Below are 19,993 nucleotides of genomic sequence, written 5' to 3'. Positions count from 1 at the left end.
TGGCTGTGCTCATAATTGGTGTGTTTTGAGAGAGAAGTCTATGTAAATTTTGTCACTTTGGAAATGCTATCTTTTTTCATTCAAATTGGTATACGTTGGGGAAATAAACTTGCATCATGCCGAATGAGGTATCAAAATATGTAGAACAACATTCTGCATCTATAGAAGAGTTGACCTCAATATTTATCAACAAAGGCAAGGGACTGGTATATCGATCAATATGCTAAAGAGTGAACCCCATGCTATCACTACACTGTTCAAATAGCCTTATTGTGGCGGGAGTTTTAAAACACAAGCCATGAACAAAATATGATGCGCGCACATACTGCCAGGCCAAAAACAATGGAAATTGTGATGATGTGTGCGCTTACTGACAGGCATTGACGTCAGAAGTCACAGGTCTCATCTATAAATTACTTCATTTGGTAATATGTGTTTAGTGTCTTTAAGATATTGCTTTTGCTTTCAGGGTATGGATACTTTTCAAGCAGTATATAAAGGACAGCCATTCTTTCTCCACCTAGATATTCATAAGTTTAGTTTCTAGAACATAAAGAATAGCATATTATTTTTAAAACAACACAATTATTTACATACATGTAGATTGCAGAGTCACCCTTCACAGTTTCCATATACATATATTATACTTTGCCATATTAAACAGGCAATAATTATTTGTTTTTGTAATGAGCATATATACATAAACATGTAACTTAGCTCGCACAATAAGCAAAGTGTATTTTGGCATAGGTGCTGCCCCCACTAAGTGTGTACCAAGTATACGAGAAGTCATATGTGACATGTCATGTCAAAATCAGACACTTTTGGGCAGGTTATAAATTTTGAGGTTTTTACATATAATATAGAGATATTTTGCTCCATAACACCATTTTCCCCCAATGAAATCGGACATTCCTAAGCGAAGATATTGAGTTGCAAGTTATGGTATTATAAAATTGGAAATTGAGATATCGGCCTTTAAAAATATTATTGACAATGTTGAGAGTAGCAATTACCTTGAAAAATGTCTCAAATAGTACAAGATGCCAGTTATATACCGGTCTGAAACTATCAGACTATATATTTAGCATTAATAATATTACAAATTTGCAACAAACCCAACTTGTGAAAAAATTACCCCCAGGCAGATTTTTGGCTATTTCTCCATTTACGATCCTGCCCAAAAGTGTCTGCTTTTGACATGACACGTCACATATTAACCTGTTTATTAGAAATTGTTTGATGGTGGTATCATAGGCACTTGCTAAAAGTATAGCTTTTTTGATGACATAGATTTATATCTACATCCAGTCGCTTCATCAAGAAAATGATTTACTGTTATATCAACCAGAAGCAGCATCAATCGCTACCAGATCACTGGTAGGATTTGTATATTCGCCGATTTGTCTCTGGCTTGCTGCAACTGCTAGTATGATACTGTTAAAAAGTGATAATTTTCGCACATGCAATTTTCGTTTTTAAATTACCGATTTTGAGTTTTTTTACACAGATTATACATAAAAACAACATATTCACAAATTTTTATTTTTTGTGGCAGGTGCGTTGAGTGTTAAAATTGTGAAAATTAATGCTTCACAAAAATTTATACTTTTACAGCGCAGCATTAGACACAAAGCTTTTTGCAACCCAAAAGCTCCAATTACAATCAGCAATACACTGCAAGGTACATGTAATACACTGCAGGATGAAATATTTCACATTGTAAAATTTTGATATTTCAAAAAATTTTGTATCCCATAATGTACAAAATATTTTAAGCCCTAGCAAAGGTCCTGTCAAATGCTTGTTATTTTTTATGCATATTAATTGTTTTGGGAAAAAATACGATCATATCTGCCCAAAATATCAGTAACAAGATGGGACAGATGACTTTTAACGGGTTGACCAGATCAATCTAACTGGCAGAAATTCAACCAATATTGCAGTGTACATCTTCTTTTTGACCTGTGCAACACCAAAATGCAACTTAAATGTGGTCCAAAATAGTGTAAAATTTAAATTTTTCGTGTGCTGCATGCACAATAAAGTCATTTTAGAGCATATCAGCAAAAAGACTTTATATTTCCTTTTATGCCATTGAACATAAATGGACAAAATAATGCACACAGGGAATTTTTTTGCCTTTGCCGCCTCCCTTAAAACTGACCCTCATGACTGCAAAATATTCCACCATGCAGAGGACATATTTAATAACTTTGTTACTAACTCTGTACTACTGTAACAGTGAAACTGCATTGGGCACTGTTCCCAGCACTATCAATAAACACATAAGTCACATCTGTGTTTCCAATGGGGAAAGAGGTTCCTGGGGTATGAGTTGCAAATGGGCTGATTGCTACACCATTGATACTGCTGGTACCAGTAGGCGGTGTCCAAGATGCTATGGCTGTCGTGCCCGTCCCCTGGACAACAATGTTGGACGGACAATTGGTGATGATAGGTGTACTTGTTCCTTGAAATTGATGATAATATTAATAACATTTACAATCAATGATGATTTAGTTAAGTTACAGACCACATACAGTTAGGCCAAAAAGTAACAAGAATTAATTGTTTGCTTGCCCACAGCCGACCGACCGTAAAATTTGTGCCGACTGTTAAAACTTTTTTTTTTCTTTTTTGCTCATTTATACAAAAAAATGAAACAAAAAATATTCTCCTACAAGGACAAAATACTTTTGAAAATGTTTAGACATCCCCTCGCAAGCAGAAAAAATAATAAAAAAACATCCACAATTGCACAGTAGCAGACCTACGTGTATATGAAACATTGTTACGATACGTGTGGTAGGGAATTCGACCAGATTCAACTTATCACCTCCAATGTATCGCCCAGTTGATGATTTATTTCTAGAAATATTCATGCTAAATTTTGTCCTGTATAAATTATGAAATAAATGATTTGTTTTTATTATTTACAGTCAAATATTAAAATAAACACATAAAAATTATCTTGTGTGATTCTTGTCGGAACTATATGTTCTTTTAATATTTTTTAGTGAAGCTATTTTAGTATGAATAGCGTTCGCAAACCGTACAGTGTCCATTGAATGCAAGGCAGTTAAGCGAATGCCCTGGTGCCGTGTGTCATTACCGCTCATGCACTGATCAACCACATGATAAAAAGAATCGGGAAGCACCGTAAGAAAACTTGGCACGTGGTGACAAGAAAGTTTCGCACCACGTACGTCGAAGTTCACTTTTCAAAGGCCGAACTGTTGTTACGAAAATCAAAATGACTGGTAAACAGGTCTACTAAATGACCTCAAAAGGTCAAATCTTCTCATTTCGTCTGTGAAAAATAAAATGACGAAATTGCAACAGTGACTGTCACCCTTACGAGTGAAAATACAGCTTATTTAGCCAGTGTCAACATGGGGTCATCGGTTTGAATATTTTCCTAACATATTGGACTAACTCCACAGCTATATGGTTTTTCACAATATAACAGTAATGGAAAGAAAACTGAAATTGTTCGTCATTTTTCGGCACAAAAATTTTTGGCAAAAAATGACGTCACAGACATAAACAACAATCTCCTAATTAGCATAATGGTCGCCATTCCTCCAGCTAGCTCCTCCTGTGATTGGTCCTTTAGTTATCTAGTTTTTATTCTATATCGCTGATTGAATGATGGCTTTAAAAATGGCTATGACATCAAGAAATATGCAGTGGCTGTCTGCTGAAATGGCAATAATATCTGACAGCAATGGCAGGTACAGTAAAATTCAATCTGTTTGGGAAATATTTGACAGGGGCGGGGTGTTGGTCCAGAGAGGATGTAGTTGCCAAAGATCGAGGTAACAGCGCAGGAGAAAGGGCCATGGTGTATCCAATTCCTGTATCTGCGAGAAATAAAACAAAACAAAAGAAAAGGCCAACCTACCGATCCTTCCACTTGAAGAGGCCTTGTGGGCAAGCAAACAATTATTTGTTTTGGCCTTCGGTAAATTTAGGTAAAAAAGCTGTCTCAGCATTTTATTGAAAGTACATTTGAAATGGCCAGTATTATTTTTTTTGCAAATTCTTGCAAAAACATTCCTACGTACCTGTTTGCACAATAACATTAAAAGTACAAGTTGCACCATTTCCTGCTGCATCGGAGATGCTATAAACAACAGTAGTTGTGCCGAGATTGAACGTGCTTCCAGAATTATGCGACCTAACCGTCGTTAACTGGTTGGCAGGAGTCACATTGTCTGTAGCCGTCGGTTCTGTCCATGTTGCAGTAGCTGAAGTTGTCCCTTGTGCAACATCAACGGTAATGTCGGATGGACATGAGGTTATCGTTGGAGCTGTTGTATCAGCAGCGGCTGGAAAAACAAAACAAAAACAAACATGAATTTTAGTGCCCTGTGCCAAACTTACAAAGCCTCTGCACACTTACAGATTGTCACTGACCCCTATGGCCTAAAAATCTATGGCTAAACCAAGAAAAGGTACATACCGTGGACATACCACAATAACCTATTATTGCTATTATTATTGGCCAGGATTTTTCAAACTTGGTTTATCTTTTTTATGAGACTATACCTAAACAGTGATGACAGCGGCAGGGGCTCTAAAACCATCACGTACCAACTCAGCTAACTGTCATGCTGAAGAAGAAACATCAACAACCTCTTTCTAAAGGTTTATTCATCATGCTTCACTGTGTCTGCATAATTTGTGGTGAGTTGCATTGCCCGAATTACAACTCTTTCCGAAAAACAGCATTGCAATAAAGTTAAATTCCTTTTGACAGGATTTGCAGTCTGTTACATTGAGATGCGGCAGAAAATGATCGATATATCAGCAACGCATCATAGATGTATGAATGGACCTTAAGCTTCTTAAATTCATGACAGGATGATAGAGGGTGGGTATTGACACAACGAAAAAGAAGTTCCTCGTATTGGAAAAAAAAACACCTCATTTTTAATTCCCTGTAACAATGAGGAATTATCTTGTCTCTCCTTTGTATTACATGTAGTTATTTTACAAAATCCACTTCAAAATGAGTTGAAATTCAAGACCAGCTCTTGACATTCCACTTTCCATTCCACTCCGCCATTGTTCAATGTTCAGGGCCATAAGGTGGTTTGCCTAATAGGAGGTACTTCTTTTTCATAACTTGTGTGAACTGAAGGCTTATAGATATAACATCATTGCTCTTCCCCATGTGACTTATTAGCCCAGTTTGCAGAGCATGGGTGCGTTGATCAAAAGGTCACATGCAGGCTCCAATCCTGGATTGTCAGTAATTTTTTTGGCTGTCATTTAATTTATGTATAATCAAATACATGTTGTGATTACCGCATACTGACAAACCTTTTGTATTATAATGGCTATACAGAGGCCGACATATACTGTTATTTTTGCCGTGCAAAGCAAGTTTTTGCCATTGATGCTGCTCCACCGCTTGGGTGAATCACATACATGGCACTGCATAAGTTACAAGTCCAAAATTTTACTGACCATTCAGATTTTTCATCTTTTGTTTGGAAAACTTCTGATCTAGCCAATACCCCTCTGTGTTTTGTGAAACACTTTCATAGCAAGACCAATAAATAATGGGCAAAAAACATCAAATTTTATCATTATTATGTCTAGGATCCAATATTTTCATCAAAACATAATAATGGTTGGAATAGGATTTGAATTGTTCATATGTATAAGATCAAATTGTTCATGGACAAAAATCAAAAACACAACCCCACGTGATCGCCTCCAACTGCGGATGTTATATACATGTACATACAATAGAGGACATATTTCGCACATACATTGGACATCATTTGCAGACCTCCAGAAACCAAGGAAGACCCCCCATTACAGAGTGGTCCACAGTTTAAATATGAAATGCGAGTGTACATGTATGTCCTCATTTGCTGTAAACACACCCCTACTCACGCATGTATACTGGTGTGTCTGTGAGACTTGTGTGACTTTTCTTGTGTGTCTTTTTGACCCGACGGACACGTGACGGACGCCTGACGGACACATGACGGACGCCTGACGGACACGTGACAGACGCCTGACGGACATGTGACGGACGCCTGACGGACACGTGACGGACGCCTCTTGTGTGTCTTTTGTTTTCATCGTGTGTGTCTTTTTTGTTGTTGTCACTGGTTGTTGCTTGTGTGCCTTTTTCAATACCTTCAAAAATGAGCTCTATACCCCTCTATACTCCCCCCCCCCCGACCCCGCAAGATCTTGCAATACCTAGACATACAAGAAAAAATTGACACACAAGCTAGTTTTGTACTCAAAAAAAGGCACATAAGCAAAAAAGGAGAACATGCACACAGACACACTGACAGACACAGGACTCATGATGCCATAAGGTCTTTTTCTTCGGACGACCTAAAAATGACAACAACTACACTTACCTTGAACTGTAATTGTGAAAGTACACGTAGCTGAATTTTGTGCTCCATCCGTAAATGTGTACGTCACCTCTGTATCTCCGACAGTGAATGATGAGCCAGGAGTAGCTGTAGCTGGAGATATGGTCGTGTCCAGTGTGGTGGAGATATCGTCTGTTGCTGTAGGGGGTGTCCATGTCGCTGTAGCTGATGTCCCACCCCCTGATTGTACTGTCTGACTGGATGGACAATTTGTAATAACTGGATCAGTGCTATCCTCTGTAAATTTGGAAAAGACAACAAATAAAGTATAGGTTATTAGGCTCGCTATTCCATGCTTTGGTTTAAAGAAAATACATTAATCAATATTCATACATTTTTTCGATTGATAGCAAGAACTAATCAGAGCCAGGCAGTGCATTGATTTTGTATATCATGGACATGCACTCATCGTACTACATACAAATAGTGTTTTCAGACGCATTCATTTTTCTTGCAGATTGATGCAGGGAATAAATAAGATTGGGACGTGTCACTCTATATAAAAAGTAATAAAACTATGGAAGCCGCCATTAACTTGCCATCGCGTAGGCCTGGAACACTACCTCGCTCTCTACCGGCTGCATCGCGTCCGTGCTCCGCGTTTAAGTAATGAAAATTACACGTAAAATCGCGGCTTGCTGCATCCACGGTTCGACTTAATATCAAGCCTGCTACAGTGCATTTTTTTCAAATGTTGGCTAGCTGTTTTTAATACTTTTAATAATATTTTTAGCACATCCATGAACTTAATTTAATAATACATCAAATCGACCAACAATCCCAATATCCAGGCCAATATTTATACAAGAAAAATACTGTTTCAATCACGAAAATTAACCTTAATTTTGCACCTACACGTAAGACTTGGCGATAGTCCGTTTAGATCATCGTTGTCAAACTCGAGGTGATTGACCCCTGATGATTGACAGTTTGGAACGCGTACTGTACACGTAGTAGTGTCAGCACCCATTAGCACCCCATAGCGGCCTCCATACGTGTATCAAATTTTGTGGTTCGCAAACTTCTGTACAGCATACCGTAGCATGCGAGAATCGGCGAATCACTGTCAACCCCCTGATTGATGCATTTAAATATTTGCTATATTTCGATTTCCAACCCTTCTTCATTTTAGTGACAATTTTGTTATTAAAATAGCAAACATCACAGGATTGTTTTCTACATGTAGTGTACAGTGGCGTAGCTGCCGGGGGGGCAGGGGGCAATCCCCCTGGCAAAAATTTGGGCCCCGCCCCTAGTGCAAGGAAAAAAGAGGAAAAGGAGGGAGAGAGAGGAAAAAAGAGAGAAGAGAGAGGGAGAGGAGGAAAGAGAGATATTGGAATCCATACGATATGCAATACCAAACGATTATTATCAATAAGCCTGGCAAAATTGTCTATTTGGGCCCCCGCCCCCTTGTTTGGGCCCCCGCCCATACAGGCTTGCCCCCCCCCCTGGAAAAAATCCCAGCTACGCCGCTGGTAGTGTATGAATGGTGATTTCTGATGCATTATCGCAGTCGGAACATTCAACAGTATAGCCACTTCAATATTGTCAAATATAAATATATCAGAAACGACAAGGAGTTGAGACCTATGATTTGAAAGTTGTTCATTTACCCCCATGGGGCTTTGATATAAGTGAGAGGTTGATCAGCTAACTTTTTTCAGAAAATCAGTTGAATTGAGAGGAAATGACCCTGGTGCCAACCTCTCCCATTTTTATGGAATGATCAAGCACCATCAACCTTTTCTCAAGATCATCTCCTGTAGCAGGTGGTATAATTTCTTTTCTATCACACAGTCTTATTTCATGCATTACAAATGAGAATAAATTAAGGTCAAGTGAAATGTTGTGTACCCTCAAGATACATACATTGACTCGGGAGATCAATAATGCAATAAAGATCAATGTGTATGTGTAAATCATGTTATTTATTGAATATGATAACACATACGGGTTGCCTGTACTTTGATGTTTTGACTTTCTGCTCTAACTCGGTTAAAGTACAGTTTATCATGAATGTATTTATTCCTATCGAGAAAGTACAAACCAAGTTCTCACGACTTACATTGTGGAGGTTGGTGGCCTGCGACCAGCATCCACTGGCCTTCAGTGCCGACTGATGTTGGTTTTAATGGTATTGGTAGCGGGAAACTGTGTCATCTTACCGGAAGTAGCAATGGATGTTGACCTCTGACGGTCAGATGAATGGATGTATTTATTCATATGTATGAGTAGCAGTGAACTATTTGATTTGGCCAATACAGTTATTTATAACAATGTCAGAGCACAGAATTCACATACGTCTTTGTGCTACTGAGCCACTGGGCTATGTGCAATCACATATGACAGCTAATGGACATATATGTATTCAATTGAAGCTGAGCTCAGTTCCCTCTGATCGTGATGCCCTGATTGCGAGCGCGACACAGGACAAGCGGTGGAGTGTCATTATTGGCATCAGTACTGGGCTCGGAGCTGGTGCTATCAAGGGCCTCCCTCAACGATGCTCCCTGTTACTCATAAAGCATAATGACCAATGTTTGTAGCTGGCATGGACAAAAAGCATTCTGTAATGCTTTTGTTAAAATCAAATTACGATATTAATACCCACTGAACTTACTTGTTTGGTCTACATCTGTTGGAAAACAAGTCTTAAGTCCCAATATGATATTTTGTTGATTGGTGGTAAAGACATTAAGTATAAAAGTATACCTACCTCGAACGGTAATCCTAAAGGTGCATGTAGCGACATTATTAGCAGCATCTCCCCATAAATAGCTGACCTCTGTTATACCAGTAGTGGGGCTATTTCCAACATCCAGGGTTGCTGGAGGAGTATGTGTAGCAACTGATGTTAATTGATTTGTTGGTGTTACGTTATCCAGAGCAGTAGGTATTGTCCATTGAACAGATCTGGTTGGTGTTCCGACTGGTACAGATACACCAAAGTCACTTGGACAGTTGCTGATAACAGGTACTTCCGTATCTGTTATGAAACAAATGGAAAAGAGAGTGAATTATTAGAGCTGTCTGGCTAGAATTAAGATACTGACTTATAATAGGATTTAGGGTTAGGGATATAATTTATTGATACTAGGGGACGAAAGCAATAAAATGTATGATCTTTTAATATGAATTTGGTTCATTCTTTTTCAAACCTGCTTTTATGGCATATGTCCCAACTTAAAGCCATATTATAACATTTCTGTAAAAATAGATTAGTATTTATTTTCCATAAAATGTTAGCTAATACTGTCAGATATGTCCCCTTTTCATTTTGAGCCGAACAAGTGAGGTAAAGCATAGAAAATTGGAATTTACTATGTACTAGCGCCCATGCATGTTACTCCCGCGGTTCACAGTGTAATTTACCCAATGCCAACTTCAAAGTAATGCGCCATATTGCCTTAGCTCCAAAGCTGCAGCACCCATTATCCAACAGTCAAATATGTTGAAAAATCACTCATGAACTTCCATGTTCATTTATTTTTCAGGTTCAAATTATTGTTAAATTATTCAAATGCTTATATTTACCCCATAACGTATTGACTTTGTTGTATATTTTACACCCTGCTACGATTGGTACATTTAATACACTCAGTCAGCAGTACTGGTTTTATGCTTGCAGCGCGTGCATAGCTGACCCCAGTTCCCACACACACACAGCGGCCATGGGAAAGATGGATTTTTAATGTCACAAAAAACAAGAGAACCGCCAAATTTGCAACGGACCCGCCTCACAAGCTTCAGCGCATTAAACGCTTCGATAATACACAATGTTAATTTGAGATAGACAGTGACATTCATACACACAAAATTAAATTGCAATTAAAAACTTGTGTTTTTGAACGATTCTGAATTTTATCAATGAAAATGCAGCTATAGCGTCATTGGGTTAACGATTTTCCAACTGCTGATTGGTTGATTGCGTCACTGTCAGTGATCTGTGCATGCACAGTACGGAATGATTTTTCGTAATGGGTAAAATACACTGTGCGGTTGTAATACGGTACGATCCTCGAGGTGTGTGTGTATGTGTATCCCGCACGCCGTGTACGTACTGAGCATATGTGTTCGACTAATATTTCCATCGTAATAATAAAACGCCGGTTCCATCGTTTTATTCAAAATCTCGGATTTTGACAAAACTACAGCACCTCAAGTCTTGATTTTTGCAGAGTATCTTTATTGACTATAAAAACCAGAATTTAAAACAATTTTGAGGGCATTCTTCCTAGCAAATGTTATGAAATGTTGCAGAGCATCTTTATTGACTATACATGTAAAAGTACATTACAATCGTGTAAAAAACAGAATTTAAAACAATTTTGAAGGCATTCTTCTCAGCAAATGTTATGAAATGTTGCAGAGTATCTTTATTGACTATAAAAGTACATTACAATCGTGTAAAAACCAGAATTTAAAACAATTTTGAGGGCATTATTCTCAGCAAATGTTATAATATGGCTTTAATACACCTAAATAGTATCAGCCAAATTTGTTGTTTGTCAGATCAACAAAACAATTGACAAAAATGTCATATTCAGACATTAAAAGTCACCAATTGAACTCCACTCCACTTTACATTGTTATTTTGGCTACAAATGGACAAAAACCTTTCCTGACAGTTATAACTAATATTACTTCAGCACGTTGAGTAAAGAATATAATTTGATGGAAATCGTACCGTACATTTATATGGCTTTTAATTTAAAGGTAGAGTATTCCCCACTAGGTAGTACCAAAGAGTAGGTATCCCAGGCAAACCTTAGTTAACACATTTACTAGTCAGCGAAATTCGCAGAGACCGGGCCCAAACACAATACATATTTACATAGAAATTTGAATTTTTTTTGAGAATAGGCTGGTGAAGGAAACCTACATTATAAATACGTTTTCTATACTTCACCTGACCCAAATATATGATTTTATGGTGATAATCAAGTCAAGTCGCACATGGAATTTTAGAGGGATTTTGATAAAAATTTAAAAAAGCTGCTATCGCCATGAGACTAAGGCCTAGAAACACCCCTAAATGCCATTTTGGGGAATTTTGCTAGCAGAATCTTTTTGATGAAAGTCCATCTTTGACAAGATGTAACTTTGTTACGGAAAGTGCTATGACAAAAATGTTTTCAGTTTTGGCTTTCTTTACTCAAGGGCTTTAATTTGATATGTAAAATGATGCAGTTTGATGGCAAATTTGAATTCACCTAGCATTACCTACAATTTACAAAGAGCATGAGAGTACTGAATTTGCCAAGACCTTTCTACCGCTCTTGAAAGCTTAAAGACACAAATTATCGTTCGATTTTGGACTCTTGCTGAAAAACGCAAGCTGCAGGCGTCCGGGGCGGGCGTACACTATTTGCCCTCCATGAGCCACAAAGTCACTGAAATGGATGATTGATGGATGATTTTCCATACCATTTACTCACAGTTGAGTTAGTACTCTTTGGCTATAATCTCTTTCGGTATTCCAGAATGACAATTTACAGCGTGCAAACTAGGTGTAATTCCCAAATCCCCAAATCAAACGAATCACATAAGCTTATCACTATCATTTTAAGGATATATCACTTGGGGGATATAGACTGGCCCACGCAAACAATCAAACCAGGTTGTCCAAAGGTTGCCTTAAGTAAGGAGTTGATAGATCTGGCAAATGATTTCGGTCTGGAGCAAATGGTAAACAAACCAACAAGAAAGGGTCGTATTTTGGACTTATTTCTAACCACAAACCCAACATTGGTAGTTAAGGCGGTGAATTTGCCAGGCATGAGCGACCATGATGGTATTCCATCTATAACAGTTGACATGGTTGCAAAAAAATCCAAAAAATGCCCAAGAAAGGTGTACCTCTATCACAGGGCAAATTCTGAGGATCTTATGACTGATGCCCGGAAGATCAGCGAGGACTTTGAGAGTAAAGATCTTGACAGGGCAGAGGTCAATGATCTCTGGAATGAGTTCAAGGATAGGGTAGAGTCATCCGTAGATAAAAACGTACCCAGTAAAATGATAACGAAAAGAAATATATCACCATGGATTAACCAAGATATAAAACGCTATCAGAGGCGTAAAAGAAGGGCATACAATAGACCTATGAAAACAAACTCAGAACTTGATTGGGAAAACTTTCAAAAAATAAGGAAAGAAGTGAAAAGGAGAACAAGGAAAGCATACAGGAGATATATTCATGATCATTGTCTGGGTTCTACAAAGCAATTATACAGTTTTATAAAGTCGTTACATAACGATAACTCTGGGATTGCAGCGTTGAAAGACCCATCCACAGGATTTCTCGTAACAGATAGTGCTAAACAAGCAGAACTCCTAGGTAGACAATTTCAATCGCAATTTACCAAGGAGAATCTGGAGGATTTTCCTGTAGAACCAGATAGCGGTATACCATCAATGGCAGACATGGTAATACATGAAGAAGGTGTTATCAAACTGTTGCTGGAATTGAACCCCAATAAGGCGATGGGACCAGACCAGATATCACCAAAGTATTTGAAGTTAGTGGCCAACGAAATTGGTTCGGCACTAAGGATCATCTTTCAGTTGTCGTACGACACTGGAGTGGTACCATCTGATTGGCTGCTATCAAATATCACACCAATTTTCAAAAAGGGGGATAGAACTCAAACAGGGAATTATAGATCGGTGAATTTAACATCTGTGTGCAGCAAAATCTTTGAACATATACTTAAATCCAATGTAATGCAACATCTTGATACCTATAATATATTGTGTGAAAATCAACACGGCTTTCGAGAAACCATTCATGTGAAACGCAGCTTATCAACACCATCCAAGATATAGCTTTGCAGTTGGACCAAAAACAACAGGTTGACATGATTATAATGGATTTCGCGAAAGCGTTTGATAAAGTGCCCCATCAAAGATTGCTGCTCAAAATGTCCCGCTATGGAGTCCGTGGTAAAACACTTAAATGGACAGAAGCATTTCTTACACAGAGAAAGCAACGGGTCGTCATTGAGGGAAAAAGTTCAGAATGGATAAAGGTGGAATCAAGTGTCCCCCAAGGCACAGTAACTGGGCCTATGGACTTTTTGCTATACATAAACGATTTGCCACTTAATATAAACTCACACATGAAGCTATTTGCAGATGATTGTATTGTTTATAGGAAGGTAGCTGGACCAGAGGATGCTAGCGAACTGCAAAAGGATATGGATACACTCACTGAATGGCAATCACGGTGGCAAATGAGTTTCAACGCATAAAAAAATGTTTTGTGTTAAGGATAACACATGCAAGAACACCACAAACTCATACATATACTCTCAATCATACAATATTATCTGAAACAAATGAACACCCATACTTGGGTGTTACACTAAACTCAAAATTATCATGGAACCCACACGTGAATGGTATAGTGTCCAAAGCAAACAGAACTCTGGGGTTTGTTAGGCGAAACCTGTTTTCATGCTCCCAAAATATAAAAAACATGGCTTACAAGTCACTTGTGAGGCCGTGTATGGAGTTTAGTGGATCCGTATGGGATCCCTACACACAAGAACTCAAACAGAAACTAGAGGCTGTTCAAAATAGGGCGGCTCGATTTGTTTGTCAAGATTATGAACGAAGAAGCAGTGTAACGAATATGAAGACCAAGTTGGAGTGGGAGCCTCTGGTAGTCAGGCTCACATCACACACTATAGGTGGTGCTATTCGTCCATAGGGAAGTGGAATGTGCCTGTACGGTCCAAAAATGGCTTTACTGTGGGGCTCAATGGAAAAAATTACTAAAAATTAATTTTGACAACCAAAACCTAAGTGATGTTGACTTATGTTGGTACTGGCATAATAATGGATTCATAAGCTATCACATAGTGCAATCTATGTTCCACGAAGTGGACGCTTGTTAAAGCGCAAAAGCAATTTGTGTGTAAATCAAGACCATCCAAAACAGCTTTCTTACAGTAAAGAATAGGAGGTCACCTGGGGTCACATACAGTAGTGTACATTGTACTAGGCCTGGCATTTTCGGGTAATTTTGTACCCGGGTACCCGCCGCAATTTTCGGGCGGGTAACCGGGTACCCGAAATTGCAAAAAAAAAAAAAAAAAAAATTTTTTTTTTTTTTTTTTTTTTTTTTTTTTTTTATTTTTTCGGTTTTTAGTATAATTTTTGTTAAATTTAGGATTTAAAGTATATAAACCTAAAAAAAAAAAAAAAAAAAAAATAAAAATAAAAATTTAAAGATATTTTGTTATTTTTTATATGAAAATTGATAATTTGTATTCATGTCATAGTCTATTAATGATTTCAAAATGTATTGAATTTGAATGCATTTTGAAATCATTAATAGACTATGACATAAATACAAATTATCAATTTTTATATAAAAAATAACAAAATATCTTGAAATTTTTTTTTTTTTTTTTTTTTTTTATGTCAACCATGAATGATCCTAGCATTTAGGTCTAGGTCCAGGGACACTACAAAACCGAAAAAATAAAACTTAAAAAAAAAAAAAATGGTTTTTTTTTTTTTTTTTTTTTTTGAATTTCGGGTACCGGGGAGGTATTTCCTACCTGGTAATGTAATCTCAGGCGGGTACCCGTTTACCCGACCGAAAATGCCAGCCTTACATTGTACATGTGCCTGCTGTCACAATTTCACACACAAAATTTTGGACAATTTGGTGACACTATTTTTGTCTGTAACTTCAAAAGTATATGCACTAGAAACATGATTGACCCCTTATTGTTTAGGTAATCTGATTCTCTTTCAAATGAAAGAACTTTCAGCTAAAAATATTGAACTTCTAAATTTTATGAACATACCTACCTCTGGAGCCTGAGGTGCGTAGAAAGATTTCAAGAGTGACAATATTCCACCAAGCTCTACAGGGTAGCCTCGCCATCCCAATGCAAAAGGTCTTGCGCCCAACCCAACGCTCATCAAGACACGTCAAATACACCCAAATCCAAACCAATAAAAACTGTTATAAGTACTCTTACATCCCAAAAACACTGGTAGACTGGAATGCCATACCCGATCACATCACCTCAATTGAGGACAAAGACAAGTTCAAGGCAGCAGTAACTCAGCATTACGTCAACACCAAGTAACCAAGCGGTGCACCGTCCTGCTAGTTTGGCTCCCGCAAGGGGGTGGTTAGCAGTACCTGAACCAGAACCAGAAGTATCAATCACATTCAAGATAAACAAACATTCATGATCGATGATCAGGATTCAAGGTGAATTGAATATTCGATATTCCCAGTATTTCTACCAAAAGTAAACTGGTAAGTGTGATGTGTAGTTCCTCCATATTTCGATGCACTGTCGCTTTGACTGGAGATAATCTTTTTTACAGCGCAATGTTTAAATTATAGCAAAAACTTACCACAAAAAAATCAAGATAAATTTTAAATCCGCGGTGAAGTTAACTATCGACAGCTTGTCGTATAAATAGTCAACAAGAACTGTCTTTAAAAAAGACACGGACGAAGGTCACGTTTCATTTGGTATAGTTTCATTTTTATCTAGTGCTCTATAGATCCTAATAGTTAATAGTTAGTTTCCTTTTCAATATTGTTGAATGTCATAATAATGATTTAATAATACTTAACATGGTCAAATAAAAACAATAAAGAAGAAAGAAAGTGGAATCTTTTATTTTGTTATTATGTGTTAGGCCTACTTTACTTAGGCCTACAAGATAATCAATAAATAAAGAAATAAAATTATACTATAGGCCTATGCCTATTTATTTGCCTACCTATTTATCACTGCAGATCAAATTTGATATAGGGTTCATTGCTCAAAACTATTATACGTGTGTAAATTACGTCCGGAGAATTTTCCCGTTAAATTATTAATAGGCCTAGGCCTTATATAAATAATTTCATAAATACCATTTTCAATCATTTTTATCCATAATACAGGATATGGTTATTATCTTCGACTTTCCTCATGGCCAATTTGAAAGTTTTAATTCTGTTCACAAATCTTCAAAATTGGATCTGTTATCACTGCATATATATATAATAAACACAAGCCCATAAGATCATAAGCAAACATCATCCACTGATGTTCAGTTACCCAGCTGGACTGTTTTGTATAGATTTTATGGAACTTTGACCACATAGACCTTAATATCGCTGAAATAATTGATCGTGCCACAAAACAAGATAATCCGTTAGATACAAATATATTACATAAGAAACTTGACAATGTCAAATTCAAAAAATAAAACAATACTCGATTTGCATTATATAGCCTTCAAAAGGTGTTACATGCTTCAACTGATCTAAATACCCGATTATAAGCTATGCATACATGCAAAACAGTCGTTTGGTTATTTTACTATTTAATGAAATATTCGCGTGACACCTCGACCATTCAATATCATATTAATTAAAATGTCGAATAAATGTCATGTACAGATACTTTGAAGTCCCCGGTAGAAAACAAATACAATAATTACGTACGGTGCAAGACCTCTGTAAATAGGACATGATTATGAGTTAAAAATAACTGGGTCATTGGATGGAGAGCCTTACAATATTAAAACAAAAATAAAAACAAACACGAGGTATAGGCTATAGAGGGAAAAAATTTTAGTAATTTTTTTAACGAAATAAACTTTGTTTGGTGGAATGTTTTGATGTAATCAGGCCCGTAACCAGGGGGCGAGGGGCGGCCCCCCCCAAAAAAAAAGTCCCATTTGCGAGCGTAGTGAGCGATAAATTAGAGGCTTTTAGCCCTTTTTGGTCAAAAAAGGACCACAATGTTATCATGGTTGATTTATACAATTGGGCGAATCTTTAGACTTTAATGAGTCAAACGTTTCCAATTTTAGACAAAGAATTACAATTGAATCAATCCGGTTTTGTCACATAATTTATTATAAAATATTGGTTTGGTTCAAAAGATTCACAGACTCACAGTTTATATGAGCTATTCCATTTAAAATCCACACTACCCTGTGGAAGATTTTGGAAATAATTATCTTCCAATGCACAGGGGAGTATGGTTTTCAAATGGAATGAACTCTTTAGGAGCTCCATTTGAAACTCATTTTCCCTCAGTAGAAGAATCAGGTTGGATCTAGATCTTTCTCAGAGGGATGAAATTAAACATTGGAGCTGCTTAATGTGTTTATTCCATTTTGAAATTCATACTCCCGTATGGAAGATATTTCCACAATATTCCAAAGGGGGTAGTGTGAACATTAAATGGAATAGCCTAACGGTTTGGGATGGCATATGAGAAAACATCCCTGCATGGTTTGAGAGAAATACTGCTAGAATGTATATGTGGTGAAACGTATGATATTATCGCTCAGACTTTCGGTTCTCGGCGAAGTGCGTTCTATCGATAGACGGACGCCCATTTTAGTTACCAATCATTTTCTTTGGGCACAGTTTCCTGCAAGGAATTCCCTTTTTTATAAAGTAGCCCGGGAAGTAGCCCAATTCGGCAACTAAACCGCGGCTTCACATAAATGGTCTCTTTTCCAAAATTACAACCAACAGCGTGTGAATTTACTTTGTACTGTGATTGATTATGAATATCATCCGGGCCCTTGGGCATTGGGTGTGTGAATGAGATCAATTTCATTGTGGCTTACCGCATATTATTACCTTTTTCAAATAATCCACCAGACCTTTACAAAAGATGGCGACTTTTTGTGAAAGTTGTAATACTAACTTTCACTTAATAGTGCCTTTCAAATGCCTCAAAGAAGCTACATGATCTGCATTATCTGGACCGCGAAAATACAGATCAAGCACAGTTACGCAAGATCACTTAAGGTGGTACTACACCCCTTGATGATAAATTTGAGACTATTTTTGCATTTTTTTCAAAAAATAATAACACACTGGTAACAAAAGTAAATGTATATTATAGGGGCAAGTAAACCAGTTACTACACTGGAATTTCAGTGACTCAAGACAAGCGGTACGTTATTTATGATAAGAAAAGAGGTACCGCTAGAATGTACCTTAACATATATAATATGAACCACTTGTATTCAATCACTGAAGTTTCAGTGAAGTAATTGGATTCGTTGCCCCTATAATATACATAACCTTTGTTACCATTACTTAGCTATTTTTTGAGAAAAATGCAAAATTAGTCACAAACTGAGTTATCAGGGGGTGTAATACCACCTTAACGCGATTTTGCCCCGTGACAGAAACTTCAGATCTGGATCAGATTTTAGCCAGTGGAATCTTTTAAGGTTAGCAACAATTTTAAATTGTTGCGATTTGGTAGTTCACAGCATCTTGCAAATGGTAGTGAGCTTTGGCAAAATTTGAATTACTCAATTCATAGCGAGCGTGTAGAAGAATCCAAATATCACAGATATGTTTTGTAGGTCCTGTGGTTCTTGAGTTATGTTGCTGAAAGAGCTGAAACAACAACACTTTTGTAAAACGTACATAACTCATTAGCAATAATAAATTAAGCACGTTTTCAAAGTATATGATTTGTAGAATGAACTTTTGCAAAACATCAAAGTGTTATTTTTGAATAATATATTGATTTAGATAATGACAATCGATTTTTTTGGTTGCTTCGACCAACAATACCTCGTCAACCCTTAAATGCCGAAAAGTATTCATTCTTGTACAAGGATTGGAAGTACATACGTTTTAATTTGACAGCATGATAATTGGTATCTGTAATTCATTGTCTTGATCTAACGGATCCTGTCAAAGTTTAGAATTTTAAAAAATGGCAAACCTACCATACTCATACTCTTAGAAAAAATTCTATAAGAGTTCTTCGACTGTCCTACAGGGAGAACCTTGAAATGTTCCTCAAAAAACATTAAATGTTCTCCAAAGGGTCTTTAGAACCCTTTTTGGAACATATAAGAACCCTTATTTCCTGAGGGTGCTCCCCAGGCCTAAATGACGAAAAAGGTTTAAGATGCACCTTTTTGCTAAGAGTGCAGCAAACATTCTGGGCGTAGATATCTACAATATTACAGTCCCCTGTAATTTACGTGATACATTCATTGACATTTTCATTGCCAAATTTAATTCGTTAATAAAACCAAAGACTGAATGTATAATATAATTCCTGAGTTCATAACTAAACCTACAGTGACACAGTTTCTTTTTAGGGTCTGTGTTTGAAGAAAACATTTCACAAACCTTCTTTGTGTATAAATTTTATTGCTAAATGTTCAATCAATTATTACATTTGAGATCAGCATTTATGTCCGTGGTGCTTTTTCATTCCATGTTTGATTTTGTAAAAAATTCCATGTTTGATTTTTCTTACTTAGTTCTTGTATATACCGGTATATCTGTAGTTATATGTGCATTGTGCAAGCTCATGAAGTATTTACAAATACCTAGTTAGCGTTCGTAGTGAAACAAATTTTTCGTTAACCTTTTGTTATTACAGTTTTTGGTTACCTATTTGTTAATACGATTTTAGTTACCCTGTTGGTAATACCAATTTTGGTTACCCTGTTGGTAATACCAATTTTGGTTACCCTGTTGGTAATACCAATTTTGGTTACCCTGTCGGTAATACCAATTTTAGTTACCCTGTTGGTAATACCAATAATTT

The 19,993-nt window shown here is 37.0% G+C and overlaps 1 protein-coding gene across 1 annotated transcript in view; it reads right to left on the bottom strand.

The window, feature by feature from the left end:
- Nucleotides 1-19,993, bottom strand: part of LOC140172591 (uncharacterized) — a 211,140-nt gene that overhangs the window by 151,366 nt on the left and 39,781 nt on the right. The window contains exons 2-5 of the mRNA XM_072195731.1: nucleotides 9,133-9,402; nucleotides 6,396-6,650; nucleotides 4,071-4,334; nucleotides 2,228-2,473 (exon numbers count right to left, since the gene is read on the bottom strand). Coding sequence (XP_072051832.1) covers nucleotides 2,228-2,473; nucleotides 4,071-4,334; nucleotides 6,396-6,650; nucleotides 9,133-9,402 — 1,035 coding nt within the window. The remainder of the gene's footprint in view (nucleotides 1-2,227; nucleotides 2,474-4,070; nucleotides 4,335-6,395; nucleotides 6,651-9,132; nucleotides 9,403-19,993) is intronic.

The sequence above is a fragment of the Amphiura filiformis genome, chromosome 16, assembly GCF_039555335.1.
Source record: "Amphiura filiformis chromosome 16, Afil_fr2py, whole genome shotgun sequence".
Taxonomy (NCBI): Eukaryota; Metazoa; Echinodermata; class Ophiuroidea; order Amphilepidida; family Amphiuridae; genus Amphiura; species Amphiura filiformis.
The sequence above is the reverse complement of the archived record's forward strand: the minus strand, read 5'-3'. Positions and strand labels throughout refer to the sequence as shown.